General features: G+C 33.8%; 3 protein-coding genes across 3 annotated transcripts; 1 reads left to right on the top strand and 2 right to left on the bottom strand.

The window, feature by feature from the left end:
• Nucleotides 1-981: 981 nt before the first annotated feature.
• LOC129899553 (uncharacterized) lies at nucleotides 982-2,971 on the top strand. Its single transcript, XM_055974556.1, has 4 exons — nucleotides 982-1,083; nucleotides 1,210-1,431; nucleotides 1,686-1,856; nucleotides 2,545-2,971. The coding sequence occupies exons 1-4, from the start codon at nucleotides 1,078-1,080 to the stop codon at nucleotides 2,596-2,598; spliced, it is 453 nt and encodes a 150-aa protein (XP_055830531.1). The 5' UTR covers nucleotides 982-1,077; the 3' UTR covers nucleotides 2,599-2,971.
• Nucleotides 2,972-4,498: 1,527 nt separating this feature from the next.
• Nucleotides 4,499-15,980, bottom strand: LOC129900791 (AUGMIN subunit 3-like). The gene is made up of 18 exons (XM_055975840.1): nucleotides 15,623-15,980; nucleotides 14,361-14,397; nucleotides 13,624-13,727; nucleotides 12,624-12,819; nucleotides 12,125-12,191; nucleotides 11,500-11,603; nucleotides 10,301-10,385; nucleotides 10,059-10,113; nucleotides 9,540-9,671; nucleotides 8,300-8,369; nucleotides 7,975-8,032; nucleotides 7,830-7,885; nucleotides 7,445-7,597; nucleotides 6,761-6,872; nucleotides 6,546-6,687; nucleotides 5,643-5,718; nucleotides 5,078-5,173; nucleotides 4,499-4,892 (listed from the first exon to the last, which is right to left on the bottom strand). Exons 1-18 carry the CDS (start codon nucleotides 15,796-15,798, stop codon nucleotides 4,761-4,763), a joined length of 1,851 nt encoding a protein of 616 aa, XP_055831815.1. The 5' UTR covers nucleotides 15,799-15,980; the 3' UTR covers nucleotides 4,499-4,760.
• Nucleotides 15,981-18,365: 2,385 nt separating this feature from the next.
• LOC129901305 (ylmG homolog protein 1-2, chloroplastic-like) lies at nucleotides 18,366-19,519 on the bottom strand. The gene has a single exon (XM_055976452.1). The coding sequence runs from the start codon at nucleotides 19,418-19,420 to the stop codon at nucleotides 18,728-18,730; it is 693 nt and encodes a 230-aa protein (XP_055832427.1). The 5' UTR covers nucleotides 19,421-19,519; the 3' UTR covers nucleotides 18,366-18,727.
• Between the last annotated feature and the right edge of the window lie 984 nt (nucleotides 19,520-20,503).

Raw genomic sequence — 20,503 nt, forward strand, 5'->3', positions numbered from 1 at the left:
CATCTGCCTCTCCCATTTTTGATATCTGAGCTTTGGCCTCTTTCTCTGCTTTTTTTCTTTATTTTACTGTATAAAGTATCAACTAACTTAATGCTAGTAGAATATATTTGAATAACAAAAAAAGGTACCTTATAATTTGGATAGATCCAAAGTGATCCTTTAAATATACTTTTGAGCAATTTAGTCCTTTAAATTTATTTCAATTAACACTTTGGTTTGATTGAATATTCACTGATGTTAGATTTCACAAAAACTGTACAAAAAATATTAGAAAAATTTGTCAAATCTCAGAAATTGCAACAATAACATATTTAATGAAATTCTACAAAGTGAGATTTGAAGAGAATAGACTGTACATAAATTTTAGAACTACCTCGTAGAGGTAGGAGACTGTTTTCGAAAGACTCATAATCCAATTCTAAAAGTAATAAATCTTAAAAATTGCAATATCAAAATTACGCCAAACAACAAAAATATATAAGGTAGCAAAAACTTCACCTTAATAGGTTGTATGAGGCTCCAAAAATAAACCAAAAACTAATAGTAGTCGTGGAAATTTCAAAAACTACAACCCCCGAATATGACTTCATGTTATATCCATTTTTTTCATTTATCATTTGTTAAATATAACAAACATAATTGAGAACAAAAATGTGTATGTTTTGGCAAATAAAATATTCAAAATCGACTAAGATTATACATTCAAAGTACTTAAAATCTTAGTCGCACAATTGAATAATTATCTAAACTTCTACCTTATTAGTAAAAGTTCGATTTCTACTTTGTAATCCACATTTCTCATTTCCCCTCTCTTTAGTCCATTTTTTTGAAAAAATAAATATATATATATTTTTAAGGGACCACTTTATACCTATCCCAAAATATAATGGACCATTTTTGTAATTTTGTTGTCAATGTCCTGTATTCTCTTATTTTTTTACCTTTAAATACCTCCACCAAAAACAAAAACTTACACAACGCAAAAGCAAACCCTTTTCAGGTTCCTTTTATAATTCTCTCACATTCCTCTGCATCCAGTTGATAGTAAAGAACAAGAAAAAACTTTGAAACACCAAAATGGATGTAAGCACTTGTCGAATTTCTTATTCATAAAAAAAAAAGTTGGAAAAAAGTTAATCTTGTTAGAAATGGGTTTATATTTAGCATAATGTTGTTGAAATTAATATTATTTTTGTGTATATGTAACAGGAGAACAAGTATTACTTGAAGAGAAGTCAAGTTCCAGCATTTGGTAGCTGGGATTGTAATGATAATGATTTTCCAATTCCATTTACAGAGTGTTTTGAATCAGCTAGACAAGCTGGTTTGCTTCACTATACTTACTCACAAGATTCAGATTTGTATGTAACTGGAGATCTTTACCAGAATCATATGGTTACTCCTACAATGATCGTTGTTCCTCGTCGTAAGGTACTACTACTACTTATGTGACATTGTTTGAATCCATACAAAATTTTATCTTATAAATGAAGATGATTCAAGGTTTTTAGTCTAAAGGTGGAAACTCTTTTTATTTGGTTTCCCACCTTGGTGTATTTAGCACTGATTAAATTCGAATCGTGCATTGCATCATTCATTTGGTTTGGCGCTCCAAACAAAATGGCTCAAACTTGAGATCTCTGTTAGTAGTAGTGCAAAAGTTAAATGTGTGAAATTGTGTGCAGAAAAAAGGAAGTTACAAAGAAGGAAGAAAAGAGGCATGGGTGATGTGTGATAATTGTGAGAAAGAGTCACCAAGGCATGTTGCTCCAACAGCTAAATCTGTGCCCAAAAAGCCTGTTGATGAAGATCTCTACAAGATATCTCCTGATTTGCTCTACCCTAAGTCTAAAATGGTACGTCTTTTTTTTCTCAACTGATATACATCCACTTGAGTATTTTTGTAGTTGAAGTTGTAGGCAATTCAGAATTCGATTTATAAGTTAAAAGAGTTTTGGTTACAGATTTGATAGAATTCTGTCATTTATAACTTATAAATTCAAAATTCTGAATTGCCTATACCTTTCGTACTCTGTCAAAGGCCAGAGAGAAATTTGGTAAAAGTCCAACAATTTAATTACTTCACTCCATACCCATTCATGTATGTACCATAATAAATGGGACTTTCTTTGTGGACCAATAAAAGGCAAAATGATCATCCTTCTTTTCTAGTGTCACATCTGAAGGGACACTACTTAATAACTAAAGTGCTAATCTTTTTGTCAAAAAGGATAATAATAATAAAAAAAAGAAAGCTGAAGAGTTGTTCTAAGGGTAGTTAAAGTTAATAATCACTTTTTAGTGTTTATTTTAAAGATTCTAATTGCACTGCAAGTTAAATTTCAATTATTAGATTACAATATGTAGCATTCTCCGATAGGGGAAGTAAGGGTTTATTCGAATTAACATTACATGTATATACAATGTCAAAGTTATTATTTGTATCTATGGTGTATATAGTAGATGTTCTATCTTTTTTAACTTCCTATTTTTTTCCGTCGTTGTGCTAAACTTTTTTCTATGATTTATTTAAACTCATTGCAGAAAGGCATCAGAGGATTCATGTCAAGCTGCTTGTTGCCAACTTGTGGTTGTTGAAACTAAAATCCAATGCATATAAGAGAATTTGTGTGTTAGTATATACTCTTACTATAGAGATATTTGAAGTGTTTTTTGGGTGGTTTAAACCAGCAGTTAAAAGTGTCCAAAAAAGAGAAGATATATGGAATGTTGGTCATCTCAAGAAGATGAATATGTAGAATTGTCATATTGTACAATAGAGGAAGATTTCCCTTTTATTCTCTGTTGGAACCAGTATGTTTCTTCTTGGAAGTATTTTGATGTATCCTAGTATAAATAATTCTGGTGGTGTAATTTATAAAATTATGAGGAATTTTACGGGAAGTTGGAACTAAAAAGCTTGTAGTATTATCAATTTATGAGAAAAACGAGAAGCCTCCTTGTTGGATCTTTTTAACTTTGTTGTGTGATTAATTATCAATAGTTAAAGTCTTAATTAATTTAAGTGAATCACAATCCAATATTCTCTTGTGAGTTTATGTTTTATTTATATTACTATATGTTTTACTTAAAGGTTAACTATAACTGATTTCGTTTGCTAATAAAGATGAATTGGTAATCTTTAATCAATGGTATGGTGATTGGTGCCTACTTGAACAATTAAATTTTATTAATCATTTTAAAAAAATCTTCTATTGTTATATATCATGGCAACAAAATGCAATATTAGAAGTCCAAAAAAAATTAAAAATATTGTAAAGTGTATACAACTTAATTTTCAAGTTGGAACATTCATCAATGTGTATACCGAAAATAGATTTATGATTTTATTGGAAACATCTTTATACTTGCCCTACCTTCTCCTATAGGCTTTTCTCTTTTTCTTTCTTTTGATCAAAACAAAAAGACTTAACATAAATTTTAAGATTGGTTCAAAGGTCGAAACAGGAGTTTAACTCCTTTTATCTTTTAATCGAAGGAATTTTACTTTTTGTACAGCCAAAACACAATACTTATTTGCTTTTGCATCGTTAATGGATTACACTGAAATTAAAGGTGGAATTAAAAGGCTCTAAAGTATAAAGAATGATTCAAAAAAGAAGCAATAGAAAAAAACTTTAGTTGACTAGAGATGAAGTAGCGATACTACCTCCATGCCATATTAGATGGATATCTTATTAAAAATGTTTGTTCCATATTATTTGATCATTTGTTAAATCAAGATAAAATTAATTTTTTTTTTCTATTTTACCCGTACAATTAATATGGCCTTTTGAATGTAAACAATTTTCAATACTAGCTATTTCTATACTTTATATATATTACATTGATATAAATAAAGGGCAAAATGGTAAAAAATTTTAAATGTATTAATGATTTCTTAATCATCGTGTAAAATTGAAAGTGCCCATCTAATATACTACAGAGGTTGGTATAAATCAAGACAAATATTAAACACTAGTCAAGGGACATAATAAACTGCACCTCTTCACTTTATCAATGCAACAACTATTTCCTCCAAAAAAGACATAAGCACCTCTGTTGGTCGGAATTATTAGTTGCACACCTAATCTTTTGCGAAGAATATTACATTTTGTGCTCATATTAGCTTCATGAGTTACTATTAGTTTAGAAGGCATGAAGGAGTTAATTAGACCTACATGATTAGTTTGATAAAATTGTTCACAACTTTGTATAAGATGCAATTCCATAGTCTACACCGTGCAACATGAGAAGGAATATTTTAATTTCAAAGAACCAAGGATAATATTTAGAATATGGTCAACGCATACCTTGTTTGTCTTCGATAACTATGTTTACCAATAGTTAAATATACCAAGTTCATTTTTTCCAAATTTTATCAGTAAATATCAATAGTGGCAGAATCACCTTTGTTCAACCGGTTTCAATTGCTGAAAAAATAGCATAGATGAGTAATATTTGCATATATTTATACTATATATGTTGATTCCCCTCGATAATAAAAAATGTTAATATTCCTTCTAATCTTAAGAGCACACTTTCATGACTTGCATACAAGATAATTAGTGCACGGCTAATGTTTAGTTAATGATACTATGAATCATGAAGTTAGGATTGGCTTGGCCTTTCAAAAATTATTGATGAAAATATTGAACTGAAAGTAGAAAAAGAAGAAACATGGCTTACATACATGCACAAAATACATCACAAATGAAGAAACTGACTACGTACAAAGCACAATATACAAAGAAGAGCGACTATGAAGATTGCAAAGCTCCAACACTTGCAGCAAGTTCCATGACCTTGTTTCTTAAGCGCTCAGGGTGGCAGAAGAAATCAACAAAAACTCGCCTCTCGATAGTCTTCTCTGCTTTTTGATGTCTGTAAATCTGTTTTATGACGAGCATATCATTTATTAATTTACATCTTCAAGAAATACAGCATAAAAAAGAGTGTGAACACATCTTAAACCATAATAAATACAGAGGACCATCTGAGACATAAAACGGTACCAGAAATTAACAATGGTGTCTATTTAGGGACAGAAATATGAAGACTTGAACTGAAAGCTTACCTCATTCTTCTTCAAGTGCTCACTGGTCACGTCTTCAATGGCACGTGATAGGTTCTTATTGTAGTCTTCCAATGTTGCTAGCTGCTTCATTAGTGTCTATACAGGGAAGGACATAAATGAGAAGTAACAGATTAAAATCTTCACATTAAACACAAGGGACTGAAGTGCTCATTATAACATATATGACTATTCATATAACTCAAAAGAGTGAGGTACGTTAAGCAATCAAGAACATATGTTTTTCCAGGAAGCAAAAGATAGTGGTACATCAAAGTCCACAAAAAAGAAAAAAGGGCACTCAATTATGACCCATACATTATGGAAAGGCAGAGTGAAAAACTCCTTTGTTAAGTAAACAGATACTCCTATTCAAAAGCAAGATATATTGTTCTCCATGTATTATTTCCAAGCTGAAGAATCTAAAAGTCCAATTTGGATGCAGTGATAAGTTAAGCAGTGGAAGAAATATAAACCTCAAAAGCCTTTGAGCAAATAGAAAGAGGGGGAAAAGAGAGATAGAAACCATATTTACATAAAGCAAAGCACATAATGACAAATAATTTACCTGAGGTGTTAAAATTGGTTGAGCAGTTGTTGATGAAGCAAACAATAGCTGCTGCAAACTTTGAAGAAGAGTGCACCTAATATATGATGTAAGAAAGGTATAAGATGATTTCACACCACGACAGTTTTGCATCTCAAATCACCATCAGTATTGATTTTAAGTTGATGAAATGCCATTATGAAGGAGTACAACTCCGTGCAGATTGTAAAAGCAAAAGCAAACTCAGAATTCAGATAACATATACTTGTTTGAAGTATTAATTAAACAGGGAGACCTCAACCTACAAAACAGATCATGAAAGATAAAAGAAATATGGTTTATGCAAAATGGGGACTTGTTCGAAGTATTAATTTCAACACAGTTTTCTTAAAGATTATCCGGTTCAAAACTTCCATCTTCCAAGAACAATTACTACAAACATAACCTCATGGATCTTTCAAGACACTTCACAAATACATCCTACGAAACTAATATGTTGACTGGATCTAGTTACAGGGCCTTGTAGTTCCAGCAAGTAATCACTTGTAAATGAAGACATGGCTGACCACTTGTCAAAAATAAAAAACAGAAAGAGACACTACACAACTTGACAATTTTGCAAGTGTGTGTTCCACACATAACTTATACAATTATAATGACCTAGAAACAGATCTATAGGTAGACAAAACTAATATTTGATGGATTTCATTTTCATATAAGTTGGTGTTCGCTTAAGATCATAAGCAATATAAAAATGTGAATAAACCAATGCGTTGGCAGTGATATATAGGGCCACGTAAGAGCGTATTGTGCAGAGATCTTATTCTAAAGCTTCAAAGCTGTCCCCAATATGATTAATAATGTCAGAATACTGGAGAGGAGTTATATAGAGACTGGTATAAGTCGACAGAGTTGAGAACTTACATTTTATTTATACATTGATCTCTATCCTGAGGAAGGGTGTGTTCAAGGTCATATTGTAAAGACATCAGATCTGAACGGAGGCTTGATATCTGTTGCACAATGCCAGGTGCTGAAACATATGTTGATGGACCAGCTTGAATGTCTGAAGAAACGAATTAAGTATGAATAATAATCCAGAAATGGTGAAGTAATATTTCAATGTCCAGATCCATTACTTGAATATAAGCTTAAAAGGTCCCTGATGCCATGAAGAAATGTATCGCGATCATCCACTGCTCCTTGTTCTTGAACATCAGATGCAGCTTGGATCAGTGCCCTGCATCGACCCTAAATCAAAAAAGTTGCATGAGTGGACAACTAAGAAAGCAAAGATAAATATTGTACTCCTATGTCCCAATTAAAGATGAAAATTTTCTTTTAAGAGGCCTCAAAGGTATAACCATCCTGTGTCCATATTTCAATCGGCGTCCTACATTGGCTCTTAAACATGCAGTAACTGCTAACCCCACCTTGACTTCCCAAGATTCTTACTAAAAATCAAGTACTTCAATCAACCACAATCAATCGACAACCCTCAACCCCAATTAATTGGAGTCATCTATATGAACCCTTTGTATCTATTCAACTATCTTCAGCTACGATTTAAATTGTTCCATAAATGTCAAATTTTAAGACCCACACAAACATGCCATTTTTGTTGCAAAGAAAATTTTGTATTTTCATCCCTTTTATCATTCAATTTACGCAAGTTAAAAGACGTTTGGCTGACGAAGGACATTATGGAAAGTTGAATAAGGCTTAAAAAGGAGAAGGGAAGAACAAGAACAAAATCAAGCTGGTGAAGGTTCTTCAAGTTTAATTCAAGTCTGTGACATGACTCATTCTACGCATATACTTACCACTCTGCCTTTTGTTGCTGACAGGTATCCATGCAGCTCAGACTCAATAACTTTAAGCAATGAAAATGCCCCAAGCATGGTCTTCTTTTCCAACTGACATGCTACTTTCAGAAATTGATGCCTTGCGACATGATTAATTAAATGATTTATGAACTGCAGAGAAACCATAATTAAGTAAGAATTACAAGAATTTCTTAGCATCAATGAGCTAAATTAGATACCCAAAGGTAGCTAACAATTGGAACCAAGAACAACATGGTATTAGAATATGCTGCATGCCAAATTAGCAAAAGCGAGCCATTAATATCTGCTCCTTATGATGGTTATTAGTAGAAGAAATAAAGAAAATAACTGTATAGGAAACACATCACCGTCTTACTCATACCGTTTTTTGCCTGTTGATGTAGAATTCTTGGCGCATGACCTTTAGATCATAGTCTCCTACATATTCCACAAGAAATAGCATTCATCAGAAAAATATATGCTAACTAAAATTTTAAGATCACACGGTCAGGCGACAATATTATTACCTTCCAAGATGTATGTGTCTTGTAGCTGAGCCAGCTCCCAACAAAGATCAGGAATAGTCTGAAAAAAAAGAACTGCAGTAGGTAATATACCCAACATTGACATCAAAATCTAAAGACATCAAAGAATTCTTGAAGTTGTCTTGAAATATAGAATATGTCTGTTCATTCTGAATCGATCACCTCGGCTGATATTGAAGCAACACCTAATCAACAATATGATAACTCTTATCTCTAAGGGTGCTACCTGACATCTTCTCTTGATTCATGACTAAGTAGTAGATAGCTAGAATATGATCAGAAAAGATTCCACGAGTGCTAGACAAACCTCAGATAATAACTTCTCTTCTTTGCGATATAAAATTGAGATTTCTCCAACTAGTTCAGCATGTTTTCTCCTGCAAAGAGATAACAAATTTTATGATAAAGTAGCCCACAAGTAAGGATACCACTAAACGGCAGAGTATCATTAAATAAAGAGATACCAACAGCTACAAAGTTTATCAACAGGTTATAGATAAGTATGTTCCACAATATTCCAAAATAAGAACTATTTGGGGATGTCACAAAAAAGAAAAAGAACTAGCCTTCAGTGCGTATTTACAATTGCAAGTTTTTCTATCTATTCCTCGTTATTATGATTTTCTTTGGTTCGTTGAATTATCATGATCATTTTTATATACGACGGCTTCATCTTGGGAAGCTCGAAATTGTAACCAATAGGGAAATTGTAATGCAACTATGATGGATACTGCAAAGAGATTTCTCAATCACTTCCCTGCAGATAGAAGTTAGTATTCTCCTGCACAAATGTGATAGTTGATTGATGTACAGAACAACAAATGACACGCAATGACAATTCAGACGTCAGAAATTTATTCGGGATTGCGTAAGCAATGTAAAATAAGTAAATAACTAAGCATCCAAGATCTGTAGAACAAAATGATGCTTCTTAACCCTCTAAGTACACCCAGTTCCAGTTTCAAAGGATTTTCTTCTTTTTGTCGGAACAGAGAGGAATTTGGAGGGAAGGGGACTTGAGTTTTATTGGAACGTCACCAATCATTTTGTAGAAGTGAAATATAAAAATTTCCATGCATTGTCTTGATATGATCACAATACTTGATACTCCCTCTATTCCCATTTATGTTTACTACAACAACATAGCCAGTGTAGTCAAACAAGTGGAATCTAAGGAGGATGGGGTGCATGCAGACCTACCCCTACCTTTGTGGAGTAGAGAGGTTGCTACCAATAGACCCTTGGCTCAAGCAAAAATCGAGTTGCAGAGCAGGTTTAAACAAAAATGCACGAGTAAACGCTATGTTTATGTGACACAATTTCCTACTTAGTCCGTTACAAAAAGAATGACACACTTCTAAGATGTGATGTCACCTTGTTACCCCTTAGAGATACAAAACCATTCATATGACAAGCACCATAGCCTCATAGAACGACCATATGTCACTAATATCATAATGCAATAATCCAAATAGAGAATACACCATGAACATGAACAGCAAAAAATATATCAGTTTTAGGTGTAGAAGAGTGTAGATGACATATACCGAAGAGAATGAAGGTCCAGATGAATGTGAGCCTCATCTGATGTTACTTGACCCTTGAACGCAGCAAGAATAGATTGTTGTTTAGCATTCTCAACTTGAGCTTCTATCCATTGCCTCTCACTTGGACCAAATCTGTCACAAAGAAGGGCAACCATGAAGCTGGGTTGACAATTTCTCGGAGATGATTCATGAGTGACATACAGGAGAAGTATTTCCAAGTAGTTTAAATTCTAATATTCTATATTTATATACTATAGGAACCAAAAAGTAAACTCTCTTCAACTTCTGATGTAATATGACAATTAATGTACATGGCCAAGCATCCTGTTACAGGAATGTCACGAAATATAAGGATACATCCCAATAAAAGCCAAAGCATTTGATAGGAAATAGGTAATATAAAAAGCTAAGAAACATGAAAACAGAAAGTGAACTCCTATATAGATTGTCCAAGATAGACGTCTATGCACTTCCAGAAACATAAATTGCTTAGATTAAAGCAAAAGAAATGGTGCATACATGGAGCGAAGGCGTTGCAATTCAGAAACACGCTGGTGGTGAGACTTTTCCAGATCTGCCATGTCACAAGGAAAAATATTTACAAATCAACCTAACAACCAGACACAATAGCCAGGAAGCTTTCTCCAATTCTTAGGAGAACAAATCTCTCCGTCAATAAGTACACGAGCAAATCAGATACAAACATATACTCGACTTGCAGAAAAAAACTGATGTGAAAGGAGGTGTATGAATGTAAATACCTCGTAGTAAAACGTTTGATATGTCATTAAGGCTAACCCATGAACATTTTGACTTCCCCTCCTCTGCAACTAATCTGTAGGGACCCTAAACCACAATAAACCAATAATAGAAAAGTCAAGACACTGAAATCCTATAAAATAGATCTGGAAAGTGCAGATCAGATGGGAAGGGCCAAAATTTTCAGCTATGCAGATGACCATTGTAATGGTTGGCTGGACAACACATGCCTTCCAATCTTAAGGCCAAGCTCACCAAATGGAATAATCACTACGTGTGCAAAAATTGAGGACTAAAAGTAAAATATTTGATGTCATTTAGGTAAAAACTTGACTTAGCTTCCTCAGCAACCAATCAGATGGACCCTAAAATCAAGTTGTACCATAAATGCACAAAATATTTAGCCATTGAGATCCAAGATAATCTAGAAGAGAAGATTATAAGGGACGGATCAGGGCTTTGGCCAGGAAAAGGGACATTTAAAAGGTTGGCAGAAAGGGTACAGACTGGTCATCCTAAGCCCAACTCATCTACGGTATTGCATATGCATAGACACTATAAAATTCAGCATCTAAAAGTAAGATTGCAAATCATGTACTATACAGCAAGAAACACAAGTCCCAGTGTAAGCCTTCCTAAATTCGTAGAGCTGAAGAGAAAAAACTCAACATTAAAGATATAACTCAAAACAAGAGCATATAATGCTTATTGGCTCATTTCAAGAATTCTATCTTAAAAATAAGAGAAGTTCCAAGGAAGGAATTGATACTTTAGAGGTTAACAATTCAATGATCAGATTACAGTGACCTTTTTAGCGTTATGTAAGTCAGACCTAAAAGAATTCATGGATGAATGAACAGGTAAAGAGCAAAAGGTATTCATGGATCAGCACTAACAATTCAATGATCAGATTACAGTGACCTTTTTAGCGTTATGTAAGTCAGACCTAAAAGAATTCATGGATGAATGAACAGGTAAAGAGCAAAAGGTATTCATGGATCAGCACTAAGCAAATTCAGTTCACAGTTACGCATTATACCAAAATTGTGTGCAAGCTTTACCTTTTATGTTGCTTCCACAACCCAAGTCCTACGTCTAAGGTTTGATGAGTTTCCAAATATACGTGATATTACTAGGTTTAAGAAGATAAACATGCTCACAAGGGAAAGAACCAAGTAGAATAATAATATTTCAAACGTACTGTATCTAGATGCTTGGTAAACCACTGATTTAAATCCTTTACACAAGATGCATCCGCCAGCAGATATGCATGGAAGTCCGAGTAACAAAGGTATATTCCATCTTCTACAATACAAAAGAATTTGGAATATCAAGGAAATAGTCGCAATAGTAAAAAGAAATAATAAAAACAACATACCCAGTATAGTCCCAGATGTGGGTCTGGGAGTATAGCACAGAGAGGAAAACAGAATTTGCTCAATTAAGATTTTCATTTGACCTGCTATCTTAATCAAATTGGAACCTAGATGTCCAAGTGAGCTAAGCAATAGACTGGTACAGCTAGTCTAATTAAACTATGCAGCATATTGATAGAGTATACACAAGACATGTGCACAAACACATCATTTTAAAAGCAAAGCAGCAACCAGCACTCATCTTGAAAAAGTATAATCCCATCTGTTTTTGGAGATCTTAGTAGTCATTATGTACATAGTAAGCATTAGAACTTACAAAAGATCTGTGGGAGTGTGAGTTTTGACATTCAAAGCAATAAAAAACTTTCTAATTAATATATTCACCACACATACCCTTTAAGCAATAAGAGAAATTTTCTGAAATAGTCATAAGAAAAAAAATTGGCGTACCATCCCCTGAATGATAGTGTGCCAACTCTTGCGCAGTAGAAGCCATCCTTCCAAGAACTGCATTCATCTATGTATAATGAAGCATTTTAGGAAGCCATATAAAACTATTACACAGTATCAATATAGGTACATTTCTCAACGGAAGTATATATTATAGAGACAAGAAATATAGGATGCCTCCAACTTGGAGAGTGGGCCTTTGGCAACAAGTTTCTTTAGTGGATACATTTGCTAAATATATGGATTATGGAAAGGCAATAAGAATTTCAGAATTCCTTAACAACCTTACATGTGCCATAATAGGAGATGATATGGTCTAGTTGTAGGTAAAGCAAAAGAAGAATTTACTGTGAACCTGCCTACATAATCGCCAGGCCTCTTAACTGATTTACCATCAATAGCAACCTTACATGTGCGATAATAGGAGATGATATTCTTTGTGTAGACTGCATGTAAATTATGCAAATAAGATAAAATAAGTTGCATTTAACTGGCATACCTCTAAATTCCTTGCTGAAAGGCTATCATCTGTGGTAGCCTGCTGTCCATTAAGAACAGAAGTTGCTGCGACTCGAGCCCTTCTTCCCTGAATCAATGTAGAAGCCTGCCCAGTGAGCATATCATATTGAGACTGCAATCGTCTCAGCTGTTTCTGTAACTCCAATTCTTCAGCTTTTAATGCTAAAGTTGCATCTCTGACGATTAAGCAAACCATCAATATCAGAGAAAAACAGAGAAAATGGAAAAACAAAATACTCTGAGACCAATTCATTTTAATATACAAAGGAGCAAAGATAAGGTTCTAAGAATGTTATATTTTACTTATTCCCAAAAAAGAATTCAGAGAAAGATACACCATCTTGTGCACACTAAATTGCCTTTATCAACTCTCTGGTATCTAAGTTGCCTCTTCATATGCAGTTTCTAATTATGGAATAAAGATAATCCAGAACTGATGATTGATCAGATCAATGGGGAAATATAAACTACAGCTGTTGCATTCGAGGTAAGGACAAGAAGACTGGCCTTCACATACCTATCATCATGCCCCGATGCATCATTCACAATATTTCCAGAAACACAACATAACAGCTGAGGTGTGAACTCATAGATAACTGTTTCTAAGGGTCTGCTAACTCCCGCAATCTGAGAGATTTCTATTAGTGTACCCAAATGAAGGTATTGATTGGGAGCACAGAAAGTCTCAAAAAATAGTAAAAGAGAAACAGACCACGAGAAAAAGTAGAGATGAGATAAAAAACATGTTTGACTAATTTCTTTAAGAACTATTTAACTTATTGTTACATCATGAGTAGATACAATGCTGGATCAGTGATCCAGTTGAGAGTATAGGTACATCAAAATGTGAATGTGAATCGTTTAGAAACTAGAATTAAGTCGACAATGTAATTTTGAGTTTAAATTCACTCAAACTTCGAGATAGAATAGAAAAGGTTTAGCAATAAAGAACAACATATCTAAGAGACAATAGTCATCACCTTATATCCTTCAATCCTTCTTCGCTTCCAAAAACTGCCTCTTGGTTTTCTCTCCTCGTTGAGAAGGCTGAAATGCTGTCATAAGCAAAGTCTAGATCTTCTCCCTGCAAAGTCAATGCACATATGAGGATGATTGTATATACATAGTGGCAAGAAGGACATGATCGCAAACATCTTCAACTTTTATTAAATGAAAACTCCTAGTGAATAAAATATATATCTGTACATATATTATAAACATAAGCATATACACATAAGTACATACGGTAGATACATAGTGTCAAGGGGTCCCCCCACCCATCCCACCCCAACAACAACATCCCAAAAAAATTACGATGAAAGCACATAATGAGGTAAACAAATCTAAAGGTTGACAAATGATAAGTAATTATCAATAGTAATGGTTCTAGATATTACAACTCATCTTGCAATTTTAATGAACCTCCAGAAATTTTTTCCTCTCTTCTGAAAAGCACCCGAAGTACAACAACATCATACCCACAGGTATAAGCTTTCTTAACAATTGAGATAAGGGGCATGCATAATGCAAACATCCTAACGAATATATATCAGCGATAAACCATAGGAGGCATGAAGGCACCTTTAACTATACCACCAAATTCTTGAGGTTTCAACCAGACTGAAGCAAATTATTTTTATATGAAATGATAGTTTCACTCAGCTTTAATTACTGTTTGTTGTGGGGTGGGGTGGGGTGGGGGTGTATGACAACGTACCTCCAACAGCTTCTCCTCATGTAAAAGATGCTCGTACCTAGGTTACAGGAGAAGATGATATTTAAAAGGATGAATCGCATGTTCCGTCAATAGAAATAGAGAATTCTGACAAATGCAAGAAAAAACTTGTCTAGAAGGACAGGATACAGTAGACAGAGTCTAATATAGTGAAGTCAAGATTAATTCTATAAGTACTACATTGTCCAGAGATGTCATTACAAGCAACTGAAACATTTCATGTTCTAATGATTGAGGACGAGAATAGAGTCATATTGACCAGTTTTACTTTTTTCCTCTTTTTTTTATCAAGAAAGGGAAAATAAGTGAAAACGAACATAGGACTAAAATAATCATGACCGTGAGACTAAATTAAAAGATATTAGTAACTACGAAAAGCATACAGAAATTCCTAAAGGAAAGCTCAAGAGATTATACAACTAATACTGTTACGCCTCAATCCTATGCAAGCTAAAGAGATAATGAGAGTTGAAAATGCTTTTCAGTAGAAAACTAACAATTATCACTGTGTAAACTCATTGAACTATAAACGCATCAATTACATCAAGCCAATATATCCTAAAGATTCTATGGCCATATCGTTCTAAAGAAAGGAGAGAAGGGAAGTCCACTACAGAAGATGGAGTCTTGCAGATATTCTCCTATTCATTCAAGAGTAAAAGCCAAAGCATAACTAATCACAATTATGTTAACATCCCCATTAATGATGGCGAAGACGCTGAAATGACATTGAATATTGAATATAAAACAAATTCGATTGCAAGGTTGATAGTAAGTACAGCTTCCAGATAGAATTTCTAGACGTTTTTCAACACTTCTTAAATTATAACACAACTAAATCAATTATGTAAAAGATTAAACATAAGAGTTAAAATGGCACAGCTTAGTCACTTTGCAAATTAGAAAACACAATAAACTGATAAATAATACAGCTTCCGATGAATCTGATATAATAAATAGAACTGTAAAATTCCCGTTTATCTCTTGAGACGTTCAATTTACACAAAACCGAAGAAATCATGTACTGTAGCTCAAATGACATTGCTTAGTAACTTTAAAATGAAAAAACAAAAAAATAAATTTAAGAACAACCTTGACACTTAATACAGCTTCCGATCCACAAATGAATCGAATTCTAAATTGCATTATATCTCATATTTCGATACTTAGATTAAATTATACAACCAAATAAAAGCAATTATCCAGAATGTAGGAAGAGAAAGAAAATGAAAGAGAGACTTCACTGTGTGACTTCGGAAGGGGAAAGGACATTAGAAGGGCGAAGGCTGGAGCAAAGCCAATCGAGGACAGGTCGAGCGTCGTCGTACTGGAAAGGCCACTCGAAACTATCAGGATCAAGTGATTCGTGACCTTCGTATCCCAATTCCCCAAGCAATGTGCATAATTGCGCACTGCTCATACTTCACTGCTGCTGTGTAGATCGGAGTTGTCAATTGGCTAAAAAAGTCGCCGGCCGGGAAATGCCCTTTGCCGCCGGCACTGACCTAATTTGGGAGATTTTGCAGAAAAGCCGGAATATTTTTCCACTAGATATGATGTTTCAAATGTAATTTGTTTTCTTTTTCCCTCTTCTTTTTCTTTTTTAATTTCATAATTAAACTGCAAGCAAAAAGATATCAAGTTTTAAATTTTAATTTTAAACTGAATATACGTTGTAACTCCAATTTTATTTTATTTTTTAATATTTGTAACTCCCATTCATGTAAGTGTGCTTTAATTTTAGTTCTATTTGTATTTTCACTTGCCATATTTATTCAACTTTTTTCACATCCTAAAAGGCCACAGGAAGTCCCACAACATTTGATAGTATTTGATAATCCGACAATTAAATGTTATTATATTGATTGGTGAAAAATGAAAATGGCCTAATTTCATCTTAGTAAATATTTCTTTGACAATATGGTAGTTGGTTAATTAAATTTTACCAATAACAAAAACAAAAAAAAAACATACTAGAACTTTGTCACATGAACTTTTTTAATTGAATAATAGTTCTTGGTAAAAACAAAAGTATTAGGTGATTTTTTTTCATTGTATTCTGGCATTGATGAGCAGAATTACGTAATATTTATTATTGGTGAAAAGTAGTCCGTAATATTAGTCAAAGTATGCAAATGTGGAGCGCAAATTGTTTCTTTTTATATATTTTTTTCTTTTTTCCTCCCATTAATCTCAAGCATTCTGAGCTAAAATCCACTTTCAGTTCAATATTCTCAACATTTAATATATTCAAACATCAAATCGAAATAATAAGAAAAAAAAATCGTTAAGTATTAGAAGATGTCGGGTCGGGTTATTATGAGCACCAGCGCGGACAAACACTACTACCCTTTTCCAGGTTTGAAAACCAAAATGCAACATCTTTTCTTTATACAACATTATCCGGACCAGCTTTTGCACACCAGTACAGAGTTATCGGATAATTATGTCCTTCAAGTTTGAGCATAACATTATTTGTCTCCATTGGAATTTAAAATCGAGACCTCGTGGTACTCCCCCACTTCATGATCAATGTCTCAGCAGCATAACCATAGAAGCCTGTGTTGCAATAGCAGCCTAGCAGCTTATTTACAATCCCAATCTACCATTGTTGGTGAAACGTCCTATGGGAAATAGGATAAGTTGCGGAATAAAATAGGAAAACAACACTACCAAAACAAGCAGCATACCCAATATAATTCAGGTGGAATCTCGAGAGGATAGAGTGTACGAAGAATTTACTCCTACCTTCTGGAGGTAGAGAAGTAGTTTCCAAAAGACTCATTTCAAGTGCAGCAAATCAAAGTACGTTACGAAAAAGGAAATACTGAGAGTGGGTAAAGAAGTAGAATCAAAATTCTTTAAATTACTCACAGAGATCTGTTTAGAGGCGCGTTGAAAGAGCATGTTTTATGTACCTATAAACATATACGATTTCAAATCCACCAAGGTATAAAGAACAATTACTTTTTACCACTAGAGTTCAATTTTCATGCACAGAATGTGTACTGATCCTTATACTATCAAGACACTTAAAAAGCCATTTACAAGTTCCTATAGCAAAGCTTAGATTGGTAACATGCATCAAAGGATGATAAACTACCTATAACAACCGGCAAAAATACAGTAATAACATAAAAATCTTTCGTAATTTTAACTTAAATAAGTTAAATCCTTGCCACTAATATAACACATCAACAAGACAATAACCATCAACATTTTGAGAACATCAGCACATGTGACAATCCACACGCGAGGGTGCTGAGAAGTTATACATGATGAAAAGTGAAAAAAGTTTATCTTCAAGGAAGGACTGTGAGGATCACCAATTACATTTTTCAATAATCAGACTGGTTGCATAAAGAATATGTACGTATTTCAGGGGGCATTAACCACAATAATGGCAGACTTGAAAGTGAACTGCGCATCAAAGAGCAATAGCAATAAGAAAATCACTCGAGCACAATTCACATGGCGCATGGTAACCATGCTTTGATTCGTATGATACTATCTGTGTCAATTTCCCAATCAAGGCAACCCAATGCCAGGGAATGTGATGTGCTAAGTCATTGCAGATAAGATTATGATGATGCCCCCAAATCAATAACACGAAGATACAATTGGCTTGTGAAAAATCAAAGGAACCTTGTTCATGAATTCTATATACTCTTCAATTTTAATAATAGAAATCTATTCCATCCTATAGAGCAATCTCAGTCCGAAAGCTGAAAATACAAGGCATTACAAAGACGCTATAATAGGATAAATGTATGTTGAAATTGGAAGAGCTTGTCAAATGTAAGCTCAAAAATTATATTTAAAATAGCATGGCTCTCAGGTTCATTTCTATTAGATACACATACTCTGAAAAATCGATATCATCAGAAATGAGATCATAGGTGATTTCTTAGAACCACACTTCGAAGACTTGGCTAATATTCAGTTTATTCATCCTCCTCACATTAACCCTGTTGACATTCCCACAAATTAAAACATAACTGACATTTTCATTTAAACTTTAGCACCCATAACAGTACACAAATTCAGATTGCAAGAATGGGATCACTTTTCTTACTAGGCCAGTTTAGTGGACAACTTATCAGTGGCAAAAAACCACTATATTCTCAACCCATTAACTAGCTATTCATTCAAGTATACATTAGAAGATAAATAACATTTGAGTTGTACCAAAATTTCAGAAATCAACACTAGCAGTACAATACCAATGAACGCTCAAACTCTAACACGCCTATTAAAAGACCAACATAAAAAGAAAGCATTTTTAAAAGCATTATTGGTCTTTACTCCATAAGAATCTCATAGATAATGATCGTCGACTGCCAATTGCCTCAGTATGCTCCCCTGCTGCTGTTAAGAATTGAGCCTAGTGTACCCAAAACTGCGAAAGCCAAAAGGGGGCTCACATCCAAAGTGTCAAAAATTGGGGGAATTATATTCCTGAAGAGATTCAAATAAGGATCACAAAGGTCCCTAATAGCTGACAATGGCTGCCTATCCCAAGGTATATTCGGAAACCAACTGAGCAAAACCCGAACCATCAAAACCCCACTGTATATATCAAGCCACTTCGCCATTCCAGCAGCAACCACAGTGAAAGGGGTATTCAAACCTCCTGTTGTAGGCTGATTCTTAAGGGCCGCAAAAAACATTGGCCCCGCAGTGTACGCTAGAGATTGCCCCAATCCATTAAAACTCAATTTTTGGAAGACCAACTTCGATACAGCTAAAGTAACTGCAAAAAAAGTTGTAATTGTACGCGTAGAGCGAGTGATTAAAGGGTCAACTGTAATTGACGGATTTGTTGATAAATTCGCAGATGGGTTTTCGAGAACAGCAGAGGATGATGCCGAAACTGTGAATTTCTTGGATTTAAGAGTGTGCAGAGAAGGAGCTGCGAGTGAATTTGGCCGTGCGAACACTGAAATAGTTCTGGGTTTCGAGTAGATTAGGGTTGAAGGAGGAGAAAGGATGGTACTTCTGGGAAGATTTGGGTTTTGGAGAATTAGGGTTTGAGAGGCCATTAGAGTTTCTAGAGTTTTTCTCAAAGCTAATTTTTGAGGTATAGAATGGTTTCTTTGAAAGACCCGTTAAGATTGGGTAGGAGTTTATAAGGGCCCGTTTGGTTGGAGTGATTAACAAGAATGGCTTTGAACTTGTGATTTTGATTCCGCTTGTCAAATGGACTAAATTTTTAGCGTCAGTTTAGATACACAAATTATGAAATTTAAGAAGAAATAATAAATGATATTTAAAATTTTGAGTTATTTTTATATTTTTGTGATGAAACATATTTTATTTTATTTTTTGAATTTCGAAAAATTTTGTAGTTCAGAAGTAATATTCTGCAAAATTATACTAGTAATTTTATGACAATTTTTTTTTTTTGAAGAAAAAGTAAAAATTATCCATGGATAAACAAGCACTAATTAACTTTATTGTCCGTGGGACAAGCAGATGTTAAAAATTTCAGAATTACCCATTTTCAAAATCATTAGCTATAATTCCTAGCTTGATTGAGCATAGAAGATGTAAAGTTTTCTATAATTAACTATTGTTAATGAATTGGTTCATTCAAATTCAATATATGTATGTAATTATGTATATAACAATAATTCAACATAATTAATACTAGTACTTGGTTTGGTTATTAATTTAACGTTCTAATAATATATATATAAGTCATGCTAAAAAAAAATTATATCGAATAGAATATAAAATAAAGGACAACCCAGTGCACTAAAGCTCGCGCTATGCGCAGGGTCCGGAAAAAGGTCTATTGTACGTAGCCTCCTGGTCACATGACAGCAACTTAACCAGTTACTCCAAGGTTTCACTTCGAATAAAATATAAAATAAGAAGGTAATGATTAACAATATACATAGTAACACGAAAATACATTATTATTATTGCTTTTAAACTCATGAGGCAAAACTCTAACTAAAGATGGCAATGAAATGGGATGATAGGATTAAAGAGTAAATCCGCATAAGTTCGCAAAGATTTCAATCCGTCCCGTTCCACCCCATCCCACATAGTAATTTTTTTTCAGCATGTCTCACCTGTCACCGCATAATTATAATTTTTTTTATTTTTTTTAAAACTAA

This window comes from Solanum dulcamara, chromosome 8 (assembly GCF_947179165.1).
Source record: "Solanum dulcamara chromosome 8, daSolDulc1.2, whole genome shotgun sequence".
NCBI classification, from domain to species: domain Eukaryota; kingdom Viridiplantae; phylum Streptophyta; class Magnoliopsida; order Solanales; family Solanaceae; genus Solanum; species Solanum dulcamara.

Excerpts from the sequence above, each read along its gene's own strand:
- LOC129899553 (XM_055974556.1), top strand. Across the intron at positions 1,432-1,685 it reads TCGTTGTTCCTCGTCGTAAG|AAAAAAGGAAGTTACAAAGA; the intron begins GTACTACTACTA and ends AATTGTGTGCAG. Across the intron at positions 1,857-2,544 it reads TCTACCCTAAGTCTAAAATG|AAAGGCATCAGAGGATTCAT; the intron begins GTACGTCTTTTT and ends AACTCATTGCAG.
- LOC129900791 (XM_055975840.1), bottom strand. The coding sequence starts at position 15,798 with ATGAGCAGTGCGCAATTATGCACATTGCTTGGGGAATTGGGATACGAA. Across the intron at positions 14,398-15,622 it reads TCCCCTTCCGAAGTCACACA|GTACGAGCATCTTTTACATG; the intron begins GTGAAGTCTCTC and ends CCTGTAACCTAG. Across the intron at positions 10,114-10,300 it reads ATCAAACGTTTTACTACGAG|ATCTGGAAAAGTCTCACCAC; the intron begins GTATTTACATTC and ends GTGACATGGCAG.
- LOC129901305 (XM_055976452.1), bottom strand. The coding sequence starts at position 19,420 with ATGGCCTCTCAAACCCTAATTCTCCAAAACCCAAATCTTCCCAGAAGT.